General features: G+C 41.5%; 1 protein-coding gene across 2 annotated transcripts; it reads right to left on the reverse strand.

Annotated features, from left to right (window-relative positions):
• Positions 1-2,486: 2,486 nt before the first annotated feature.
• Positions 2,487-11,694, reverse strand: DYNLRB2 (dynein light chain roadblock-type 2). Of its 2 annotated transcripts, none has more exons than XM_027119195.1 (4): positions 11,580-11,694; positions 9,287-9,362; positions 3,627-3,794; positions 2,487-2,789 (listed from the first exon to the last, which is right to left on the reverse strand). In XM_027119195.1, the coding sequence occupies exons 1-4, from the start codon at positions 11,580-11,582 to the stop codon at positions 2,746-2,748; spliced, it is 291 nt and encodes a 96-aa protein (XP_026974996.1). In that variant the 5' UTR covers positions 11,583-11,694; the 3' UTR covers positions 2,487-2,745. The 2 variants fall into 2 exon arrangements, with proteins under 2 accessions (XP_026974996.1, XP_026974997.1); XM_027119196.1 differs by lacking the exon at positions 11,580-11,694 and adding an exon at positions 10,804-11,078 and having other exon boundaries at positions 2,542-2,789.
• Positions 11,695-12,041: the final 347 nt, after the last annotated feature.

Consider the following 12,041-nt stretch of genomic DNA (forward strand, 5'->3'; position numbering starts at 1 on the left):
ACATAGAAGCTGTGCCTGGGCGAGTGGGTATTCTGGTACCCAGACCTCACTGGCTGAAGGATGAGGTTGGGTCCATGGTGGTTCGTCTGGTCTCTGAGTCATGACAGAAGGAAGGGGAAGCACTCACCTGTGACCAAGACTGGCTCTTGGGCTGACTTATAATTACAGGCTGCATCTGGGTCCAATCAGGAGGGGCTCAAGGAGGCTGCGGAGCAGATGGTCCTGGGGACTCCAGGGAGAACAAATACAAATCCGATACCACCTAGAGGGGGAGAATAGAACACAGGGGTTCTAGAACCAGCTGAACAGCTCGCGACGTGACAACCAAATGCAATATGTTACCCTTGGTAGACTCCTGGATTAAAAAAAAATCTATAAAGGACACTATTGGGGCCATTGAGGAAATTCGAACATGACTATATTAGATGATATTATTGTATCGATAATAAATTTCTTAAGTAGGAAATTGGGGTTATGGGTGTTATATATATATATAGGGAGGGAGGGAGAGACATGAACCAAATGTTATAAAATATTGAGTTGGTGAATGTGGGTGAAGCTTATGTGGGTGTTCATTCTCTCCTCTTCTGCAACTTTGAAGTTTTTTTTTGTTTGTTTTTTGTTTTTTCGGTACGCGGGCCTCTCACTGTTGTGGCCTCTCCCGTTGCTGAGCACAGGCTCCGGACGCGCAGGCTCAGTAGCCATGGCTCACGGGCCCAGCCGCTCCGCGGCATGTGGGATCCTCCCAGACCAGGGCACAAACCCGTGTCCCCTGCATCGGCAGGCGGACTCTCAACCACTGCGCCACCAGGGAAGCCCAACTGAAGTTTTTTAAAACAAAAAGTGTGGGGAAAATGCTCGAAAGTCTAACACGTGCTATAGTATAGGTTCTCCATCCTGCAATCTCTTTGATGTTTATTCATCTCACTTTTTTAGAAGCACTCACTTCTGCTGTAATTTAAGCTCATTTCCTCATTTGTTCTGTTCTCTCCGGAGATAGAGACAGCATCCTCCTTGTAAATCTAGGGCTCAGCTGGCTTGATGATGTGGGAGAACCCCAGGGCTGTTCCCGGATGGAACTTGTATTTATGTGTGTCTTGGGCTACTCTCCTCACTACCCCAGTAAGACCCACTGTTGAGGAACCGCAGTGGATCTCAGCCTGAAGCCGCACTGCGAATACCTGGAGAGCATTTTCAGTATATTCATGTGGGTCCCACTTTCCAGGGGCACTGAGGTTCGCAGTGGGGTGCTGATGTCTGTTGCGTGGATAGGCTTGACTGTTCGGCTTCAGCCACCGTGGTCCCTTTCAGCCTTGGCCCGTCTCCTCTACCATCACCACGTGGAGAGTGAACCCCTTTCACCTGAGGGATTTGCCTTGGCCCTTCTTCTCTGCTCGGACCACTGTCTGCTTGGGTTGGGCTATTGTAGCCTGCCAGGATGCAAGCTGGTGCCCTGGCAGTGGCAGAACTAAACTTGTCCTGCACCATTCCTCACTCTTGGCTTGTTGTGGAGTTGTGGGAACTTAGGAGGAAGCGTCTGTGGACCCCCATGCAGGGTGACTTGTGTATCCTGACAAGGATCCTCCGGAGAAGGAGAGGACCAAGGCACAAAGGAGGAGAGGGGCTGCAGCTGTATCCATAATGTTTATTTTTTGGATGAGTCTCAACAGCGTTATGCTGAGTAAAAAAAGTCAATCTCCAAAGGCTACGTACTGTAGGATTCCATTTATATAACAACTGTTTTGATATGACAGAATTACAGAAGTGGAGGACAGATTAGTGGGTACCAGCGGTTGGGGGGTTGCTACAAAAGGGTACCACGAGGAGCTCGGGTGGTGATGGAAATGCTCTGTATCTAGGCTGAATCAATGTCCATTTCCTGGTTGTGATATTGTAATATAGTTTTGAAAGATGTTGCCGTGGGGGAAACTGGGTAGAGGGTACACAGGATCTATGTTATTTCTCACAGTTTCACGCGAATCCTCAGTTATCTCAAAATAAAATGCTTAATTAGAGAAAAAAAGAGGTTATAAGGCAAACACGGCAAAAGATTAACATCTATTCTATATGGGTTGTGGAAATCTGTTATATTTGTTCTATCATTTTCATTATTTTCAGAATGTTTGAAATATCTAGTAAAATAAATAAACCCTCTGGAGTTCTCTAGGTAGCTTTTGACGTGTGCATCCTTCCTCAGGACCCACTCCTGGTCCCCTCAGGCTGGTGTGATGGAAGGACAGGCCTGAGGAGTTTCGCAGGGGGCAGCGCTGACCCAACTGAGAACTGCCCTCTTGACTTCTTACCGCCCTCGTTTAAGCTGGGAAAGGACCTATAACTCCTTGAGGGCTGGGACGCCCTGCTTCCCTCCTAGCCCCACTCTGCTCCACTGAAACTCCCTGGCATGTCAGTAAAATGGGCAGAATCACACTTATTCTAATTCTTGGTGGCCAGTACTTCTAGACGAAAAGAACTGTCTCAAGGAAGGCTGTCTTCTCACTAGAATTCTTTGGTTTTGTGTATCGTAAAAAAATGAGGCATACATACCAGAATTTATTTATTATCTAGCTAAATCACAAATTTACAATACATTCGAAACGGACTAAATGAGACATGTAGAAGAGTTTAAATGTAAAAATAGAAAGGAATATCCAAAAGATCATTTAGATTGGATTATAATTTTAGGAATCTTTAAAGAGTGAAGTGTTTCAGCCTGGAGTCCCAGGACAGAACTTGGCCATTGCAGGTCTATTCACATGGATTCTGAATGGCAATCAGAAGATACTCCTTATCTGTGGAGAGATATGGACAAAGTTAATCCACCCTAAACATTAAATTTAATAAATGAATACTTCAGCTAATCTGCTTTTCTCTTCAACACATCACTTGGACCTTGTGTAGACCAGTGGGTTCCCAGCCTGGCTGCACACCAGAATCACCTGTTGAGCTTTCAGAAAATACCATTACCTGGGGCCAAGCCCCAGAGGTTCTGTCTTTATTGGTCTGGGGTGGAGTCCCAGGTATCAGTCTTTTTTTTTTAAGCTCTCCAAGTGATTCCAATGTGCAGCTTGGGTGAGAACACAGGTGTAGGGAAAGCTTTATTTAGTTTGGGGGTAACTCTGATTTTACAGTCGTACTACAGCGAAGTTTGTTCTAGACTAGATTTAGGAACGTGAGTCCTGTTTTACACTGACGTCCACTAAAACTGTGAATGTACCTCCTTCAAGGAAAGAAGTATTTCTGTGGCTGCTGTCTTTTGATAGCCCCAGTGAATGTGCTCTACTCCAGGGAAGGTTTAAGACCCTACAGACCTTTGATCTGCCCTCGACGTTATCCCCTGGACAGGAGACATTTCTCCCACTCTTCAGAAAGTCTGTGTGGTAAGTTCACATAACAGGAAACCTACACCTCCTAAATGGTTTGATTACTAACAACAAAAACAAATGGGCAAAATTCAATGTCTTTACTAATTTCACGGGATTTTCACATTCAAACTTCTTCATTTTGTAATTGAAGAGCATTATGTGTCATATTGCATGTTAAAATCCACACTCCCCGTCTTGGAGACAAAGCTTTTATTCAGTAAAGTAAAAAGATGCCTTAAGTAATGAAAAGAAATGCCAAATTACCTGGAGCTACCATGATTTCATGTTTCTTTGATCTGATTCTAAGAAAAGTTAGGTCGTTCTGAGGATCAATGTCACGGACTGTGCTCTTGGCTTTCATGGTCAGCTGATGAAGAAGACCTGCATATTGAACTGTTGTTGAGTTGTCCAAGGTCGTTCGGATGGGGATGCCTGGTACGAGATTTAATTTGGGGTTAAACATTTTTTATTTTGATTATAAAAGTAATATGTGCATCGTAGAAATACTGGAAAATACTGTAATTGTAAAAAGGAAGAAAAAGTGATGGCTCGTATCACTCAAAGGTAACAATTTTATTTCCTTCCAATCGTTTTGCCATTACGTGGATTTTAAAATTTAGTTGCATCAAACTATAATTACATATTTGACTGTTGCTTTTTTCTTCATTTAAATTATAGCATACAAGCTGTCCTTGTTGACGATGCCATCAACATTATTTTTAATGGCTGTAGACTTAGTATTTTGGGGGATATATCATAATACAATCAACCCCCCACTGTTGGATTGTTAGGTAGTGTGTTTTTGTTTTTGTAGCTAATGGTGATGAACATTTTTGTACACAAGTCTTCTGGAAGTTGTTAATTGATTATTTCAGTACTAAGTTAACATATTACTATACAAAATGCATTCCCCTAAGCATCCTGTCTACGGTGAGTCCACTGTGAAATGCTTGGTCTGTGACATGGTGCTAGTTTCTCCCCTGACGCCAGAAATAGAAAGGGGATATCACTGCACATGCTAGAGGGTGTATCAAAAGGGATTTTCAGAATTTCTTTGTAACTTCCTCATATGGGATTTTGCAAACCTTAATTTTTATGCTAGAAAATACAGCAATGAAGACTCTGCAGTTCGGCTGGGCATTCCCTGGTTTGCACTCACTCTTGGTTTAAGCATGATTAAATTTGGCTACTTGTGTGCTCTGTTGTTTCATTATATGAGTTTAAAACAGAAGCTATTAATTTAACTGGAGAAATCTAGCCAGACGAATATGCAAGTATAATTCAATTCAGTTCATATCAATCCAGCTCCATTCAGGTCACTCAGCGCTTATTATGGAACAGGTGCTGTGCTAGGTATTTTACATATACTATGTCTAATCAGAACTGGCCTTCATGTTATTTTGAAAACTACCAGATCAACCAGGGAATTCCAGGGATCTGATTTGCAGATGTGCCTTGCGTTTAGGGAGACAGATGAAGGTGAATTTGGGATCACTGTCAAGTTCCTCAAGAACCTGAATGAAGGCCAATCAATAAAAAAGGCTGACGTGGCTCTCTTGGGTTTTCCCTCAGAGAATGTAGCTCCAGAAACTGGTAAAGAAGATGAGTGCTTCTAACTTGGGACTTTACCTGTTTTTCATGAAACTTTTTGAGAGCCTCAACTCTGACTTTGAAACAGACTAATTTCTTTTTAAGAAAGCCATTCTCTCCAGAGCAGGTCTTGCCAAAGAAGGCAACAGCAGTATTTACAGGAAAACCTAATTAAGGAAGGTTTTACAGAAAACTTGTTAATTTCTGTATTATTGTTTCTTGGCCACTTTTTCTCCAGAAGTCAGTTCTGTCTTTCACAACTGATGAACCATCACAAGGCATGTGTCTTTAACAAGCAGGAAACTGAAGTATAGCAAGCACTCAACCTTTCAAGGGCACTTGTTGACCAAACAGTTTTATTTTGCATCATGAAGAGCAACTACCTACAAAGTCTGCATTGCTCAGTGTCAAAAAAGAAATACAACCAGAATAAATTATTCAAACTGTAGATGACAGGATTATGAATCAGATACTCAGGCCTACTTAGTCAGTCTATTCATGATCCAAGTCAATAAATAAAAGGGCTAGCCTTTCTGAATGATAAGTGCACACCATGGAAACTCTTGGAGTTTTTCATATCCACTGTAGACCCTTGGAAAAAAAAATCAATCAACAAATATTTATTGAGTTCTTGCTTGAGACTATGTGAGGTAATTAAAAAATAATTTATTAGGAAGTAATTTTAGCACATAGTATAAAATTCACCCACCTCCCCTTCTGAGAGGTAACCACTGTTCTCAGTTTCTTTGGTGTCCTTGCAGAGATATTCTAAGTCTCTTCCAGTATGTTTGTGTTTGTATTCTTTAACTGTATCATTTTCTATTCTGTACCTTAACTTTTTTCATTTAATACACTCGGGAAGTTGTTCCATTCAGTCCGCATAAGGCTAGGTCATTCATGTTAATGTCTGTGTAATGTGACTGTTGAATGGATGCTTTGTAATACATGTAACTAATATATCTTCCTGACAGGCATTTGGGCTGTTCCCAATTTTTGACTTTTATAAACAAGGCTACAGAATATGTCTGTGTGCATGCCATTTCACATTTGTATACATGTGTAGGATAAATTCCTAAAATGTACCTTCTAGAACAAAGAGTATATATTCTATCTTCCTGAACTTATGACACTGCTTTACAATATGACTCATCATGATCCCAGTAAGCTGGTATTCTTCAACTGTACATTTGGTTGATAGATTATATTTCAAAAATAAAAGGAATTGGCTGGATGGCTGATAAAACCTAATGAAACTCAAATGACGGATTGTTAGAAATGTCAAGAATATTTAAAATTAAGAGTCTGCAGAAATCAGGCTTATATACATAAGAATATATGACAGATATGACTGTCTGGGAAACAAATATACATGTTCACCAGTATCTAGTTCTGTGATCAGAACTGCAATACTGTAAACAATGAATTATTTTGTAAATGGGAAACCAGTGTTAACAAAGAATCTAACAAAGACCTATACTCCTCAGCATTGGGCTAAATTGATAAGTCCACTTTATTGTCATGAATTAGAAGTCTATGTTTCAATAATAGTGAAACCAAAGGACACTATTTAACATGGCAGAGGATGAGATCTAAATGGATAAACGTGGGGTAGAAGGCCTACCTAGCCACAATTAAAACCTAAAAATTTGTTAAAATGATTTGCCTAGAACTAGTGGACTAAAGCCATGGGTACAGAACAAGAACACATGAACACCAGCTTAGTTAAATATTGTCAGTGTTACATTTCATGGGACTTCTGAGAGCTGCAAAGCTGCACCGTAATAAATGGTACTTTCATCTAAAATTGACTGGGCTGTTGAGATGGAGTATTTCATTTCATTCTGGTCACACAACTTATACCATATGCTGTTAGTAAACATCCTTGTCATATCCTCTGGTTGTTAATAATCCGACCATAAAAATAAGCCCCTCATTTATATTTTTGGGAAGAAGGTTAATTTGGCTTTCAGAAAAGTGCCCTGAATCCTAACACAACCTCATCCTAGTAGAGGTTAATTAGAAGTTAATGGGTATTAAAAGTAGTATTTTGTTGCCTTTGGATGAGAAGAGTGTTAATTGAGAGACCTCAGGAAAACAAAAGTCATTTTTAATTCTACCACTCAGAGATCATCACCGTAACACAGCCCTGCCTTTTCTTCCATATTTCAGAGTGTATGTCTGCCTGGCCGTATTTAGGATTAGAAGATGCTGGCTACTGCTTCGTCTCCTGCTTTTTTTCATCTAATATTGTGAGTAGTTTTTCATGACTCTAAATATTCTTCAACATTTTAAATAGAGTAATGGTTCACTGAGTAAATATTATATAATAAGTTTAAAAATTTCCCTACTGTTGGGCTTTATGTACTTGTCTGTTTATTTATTGCTATTATATATGGTGCCTCCGTAATATCCTTTGCACCTACATCTTTTCTTCATCACCTCTTAACCAGATTTCTAGGGGTGGAATTACAGATCATAAGGTATGGATATTCTTCAGACATTTGATGCCTATTGCCAGGATTATGTACTTTAGACTAAGTCTTCCAAAGTAACACATTAGATACATTGTCCAGGGTGTCACAGGTGAATGCATCTGGACTGGGTTGAAGAGTGTCCCCTCCAAAATTCAAGCCCACCCTAAACCTCAGAATGTGACATTATTTGGAAATAGAGGCTTTGAAGATGAATTAGGTAAAATGAGGTCATACTGGATCAGTGTGGGACATAATCCAACGACGGGTCCTTATAAGAAGAGAAAACAGAGCACAGAGAGGAGAACGTACACGATGATGGAGGCAGAGACTGGAGTGATGCACCTACAGGCCAGTCAACAGCAAGGATCTCTGGAAATCACCAGAAGCTGGGCGGAGGCAAGGAAGGATCCTCCTGTGGAGCCTCTGAAGAGAGCCTGGACCCACTGACACTTTGATTTCAGTTTCTAGCCTTCCAGAACTGAGAGAAAATAAATGTCTAATCTTTTTTAAGCCACTAAGTGTGTGGTGCTTTGTTATGGCAGCCAAAGAAAACAAATAAAGCATCTCTGTGAAGTCACGCAAGTAACCTATCTTAGGGGATGTGGCAGAGTTTATGCAAATGCCTGAAACTAAAATCAGTTCAACCAGAACCGTGGACTTGGGCTGGACCGCTTCCTGGAAATATGAGGCATAGCTCTTGACTTTCCTGTAGGCTGATGTTAAGTCCTCTCCCTCCTGATCACTCAAGCTGGGTGAATTTATTATATTCATTTGACACTGAGTTTATTAAAATTTTATTTTATTATTTTGTAAAACACATCAAATGTTTTATCTGTACAAATAAATTAAAAATTCCCACATTCACAGAACTATTTAATTACAATTCTGTTAAGTGTTAGGTATTGTGCCAGGCACTTGACAATTATTATTTCACTTAATTGTCACAGTCACCAGTAAAGTAGGTTATTTAGCATTTTTAATGATAAGGGATTGAAGTTTAGAGATTAAACAGACTTTCAGTGGGTAGTTGCTCACTAAATATTTATTGATGGATTTGCTCCAGAATAATGATTAGCTATGAGAGTCTGTTGCCAAGCACTGAGCTGGCGATGTACCAGATCCATGGTTGTACCATGGACTGTGTGAAGTAGCTACTCTTATTTCAACTAGTGCTCTGGGGTTTGTGGCACCTCTTGCCCTTGCAAACGCCTCAATCAGCAATGAAGCCAGCAGAAGCCTTTAAGAGGCTGCCACCATGGCTGAGCATGGAACAGTGTGCCACAGAAAAGGCTTTGGGGATTGTTAATAGGCAAGTCTCTGGTATAAGTCTACAGATTTCATAGGTGGAAACGTATTGGCCCTTCTTAAACTATAACCACAAAGACTATACTATAAATTACATTAAAATTAATTCTCAAAGATTTCATTAACTACGGTAAAGGAACAATGTCTTTTAAAAATGAAGACTGAAACTCTGTACGCTTTACAATGTTAAAACGAAAGCAAACTGCCAACAATGGTATTCTTTCTATCTTCAATATAATAGTTTTATTGATACTCCTGAAATGTTAGAAGAGAGTTACCAAAGCTTTAAAAATTAGACAACGTGCAGCATTTCTTAGGAATATATAGGCGTTTTTAGGCATGTCTTATTAATGTTTATCTCCCTACCTCTTAGCAGAGTTCTTGACATGTAATTAATAGATACTCAATAGATGTATGATGAGTAAATGCTCTGGCTAAAATATACAAGATATACTTTTGATTTAAAATTCCAAGATGTTTGCCTAAGGCTTTACACAACAAACAGGCTCTTGGTCGGCTTCTGCCTGTCAAAAAGGCAGCCTGTGAGGTGTTTACCTTCTGCATTTACAACCATCGTTCCTATAACCCCTTTGTGGCTCTGGATCCTCTTGAGGGTTTCCTCCACCTCTGCCTGGAAGAGATCAGGAAGAAAATTAACCAAAGAGTCTTTGTGGTGACCCCAGTGTTAATTAGAGTAATGTTCTGAAAGACCCCTATTCTCCAATCTCCTGAAACTAAGATTTAGAAGCTCAGATTTTTGGAAGAGAGCTTTGAAATTGTCAGGTCCCATATGCAAGCCTATGTAAGACCCTCTACGTACAACCCTGACAAATATCTTGGCTTGAACTCTTGTTGAGACAGAAAGCTTCTTGCTTCACAAGAGCTCACTCCATTTTTATCTGTCTCTATTTACTGGAAAAGTATCCTATGTTGTTGAACAGAAATCTGCTCCTGGTCATCTTTCATTCATTGATCTTTCTGTATTCAAGTGAAAAATCTCTTTTCTACATTATAGATTTAAAACATATTTATACAGCTATATCACTGCCTCCTTCTGTCTAAAAGCATCACTTAATGAGAAATCATATTCTCAGTCCTAAATGCCACCTAACTGGGAGTTCAGATGGTTAAATTCAAAATATTCTGTAAAAACAGTGTATTCCAGGATTCTACTGGTAACCACAGCCTGGATCTCAGTGCAAGATGAACGTTCAACCATGAATGATTATGTTGGAACCCCACTACCGGGTTTTAAACTCAGCTTTCTGAATCACATGCATAGACTATATATATTGTACCAGTTTCTTGACTTCTCCAAATGCTAAAATCAAGAATAATTTTTTCCAGCCTGCATATTTTCCATAACTGAGTAATCACTGGATATTCTGAATTCAAACAGTATTCTGCAGAGTCTCTTGATGAGGATTTATGATATATTTTTCTTTCCAGCATTGTACAGGTGAACTTTATGTTGCTTTAGTCAAAAGACAGTTTTCTTTTGTCCCTAATATGGGTGGGAGCACTTATTTCCTCTTTCCACCACTATAGCAGGTGTTTTCTAAATTTCAGGCATTCATGTACTAGATTTATAATTTTTGCCATTATGAATACCATCTATATTATTTACCCAGCATATTCTTAAAATTATTTCACTGCTAAAAGCTTAAATGCATTTTAAAAGGAAATTATACATCACTACCACAAATGTAAATCTGGTATCATTTGTCATAGGCAGAAATAACCATAAAAACAAACAAAACAAAGAGAGAACATATTGTTAAATTTTACCCCAATGAAAGCTCTGAGCCTGAGGTCTGCCCTTCAGGTGAAAAATCAAAACTACCAAAGGATAGTGGTATTAACGACCTAACAGTGCCAGAAACTCTCTCCTGGATATAGTCTAAAGGCTGAAAAAAAAAAAAAAAAAAAAAGAGGAATAACTTTCTCTGATGTGATTCACTCTGTGGTTTTTGGTTTTCTGAGCCATCTTGAAGTAGCAACTAACGTCTGCATCTCACGTTGGGAAACATTGAACTTAAAGCCTAATAGCTGTACAGGGATCAATGACTTACTACAGTTTTCTGCCATCTGTAAGACAACGTCCACAGGTCCTTACAACCGCTGCCCTCGTTTTATCTTTTTCTGTTTTACTTCTCTCCCAAACGCCTCTCGCTGATCTTCCCGGCCTTTCCCTCTCTTTTCCCAGGTGTTTTCGCCTTTGGTGATTTTTGAGCCCCCCAATACAGTCTCTTAATTCCCATCGCCAATTCGCTTTTCATTCCTTTCTTAAAAAGAAACTCTGCTTTCACTTTGTTCTTTTTCAAACCTTCCTGTCTCCATTTTCCTTTTCTTCTCCCCCTCCCATTCCTGCTGCCTCTTTATTTTCCTTTCTTCTCTCTCAATAACTCCTTCTCCCCTCTCTCCATTTCCTTGCGTTCCTTGTCCCCTCTCTTTCTTCCCTCTCAGGGTGATTTTTCTCCTCTCCCTCGCGCCGCTCCCCTTTTCAAACTTGCCTCGCCGTCAAGGAGATTTCTCCTTCCCCTCAGGATCTTTCATCCCCTCCCTATCTCTCTTCTCTTTCTCGATACCCTCCCTCCACAAGTATCACCCCTCAGAAGTCACCCCCCCACCCCAGATATCTATGCCCCAAGATAGCTTCCCCCATCTAGACATCTTCTTCCCTCCCTCCACGGTCGCCCTCTGGTCCCTCCAGGGTCTCCGTGTCACTCCCCCAAGAAGCTTCTGGAGACCCCAGCCTTCGCCCCGGCACCGGGAGCGGGACAGCGAAGGTCCCCTGGCGGTCGCTGCCCTTGGAGCGGCGGGTCGCGGACAGAGCCCCCGGATTTACCATCGCGCGGGCGGCGAGACTCTGAGCTCAGTTCGGTGCCACCGCTGCCCGGGATGTCAGCAACGCTGCCAGCCGTTGCTACGAGACAGGGGAGGAAGTGACCTCCCGGAAGCGTGGGTGCCCGCGCCTGCGTGCGCGCGAGTCGGGCCCCTCCGGGCAGACTCTTCCGCCCCGAAGTGGCTTGACGCCTCCCGGCCGCCGTAGGCGGAGGCTGGGGACCGTGGCTCCGAGCGCTCACCTGGGGCGCGCCCGGACCGCGGGCCGCTGGGCATGAGGAGAGCTGAGGGGCTTAGGCCAGGCTCCGGGTCATTCGTTCGTCCTTTCACTCATTCATTCCTTGAGGTACGCGTTCGTGTAACCGCCACTTCCCCGTTCAAGAACGATATATTGACCACCTACCCCGTCCCGTCCCCTGGGCCTGTGGTACATTCTAGCGGGGGAGACAGACGAAATGCGACAAAC

This window comes from Aethalodelphis obliquidens, unplaced genomic scaffold (genome assembly GCF_003676395.1).
Source record: "Aethalodelphis obliquidens isolate GAN/ISIS:26980383/991018 unplaced genomic scaffold, ASM367639v1 scaffold20, whole genome shotgun sequence".
NCBI lineage: Eukaryota > Metazoa > Chordata > Mammalia > Artiodactyla > Delphinidae > Aethalodelphis > Aethalodelphis obliquidens.

Excerpts from the sequence above, each read along its gene's own strand:
- DYNLRB2 (XM_027119195.1), bottom strand. Across the intron at positions 3,795-9,286 it reads GATGGTTGTAAATGCAGAAG|GCATCCCCATCCGAACGACC; the intron begins GTAAACACCTCA and ends ATCTCGTACCAG. Across the intron at positions 2,790-3,626 it reads TGAAATCATGGTAGCTCCAG|ATAAGGAGTATCTTCTGATT; the intron begins GTAATTTGGCAT and ends ATCTCTCCACAG.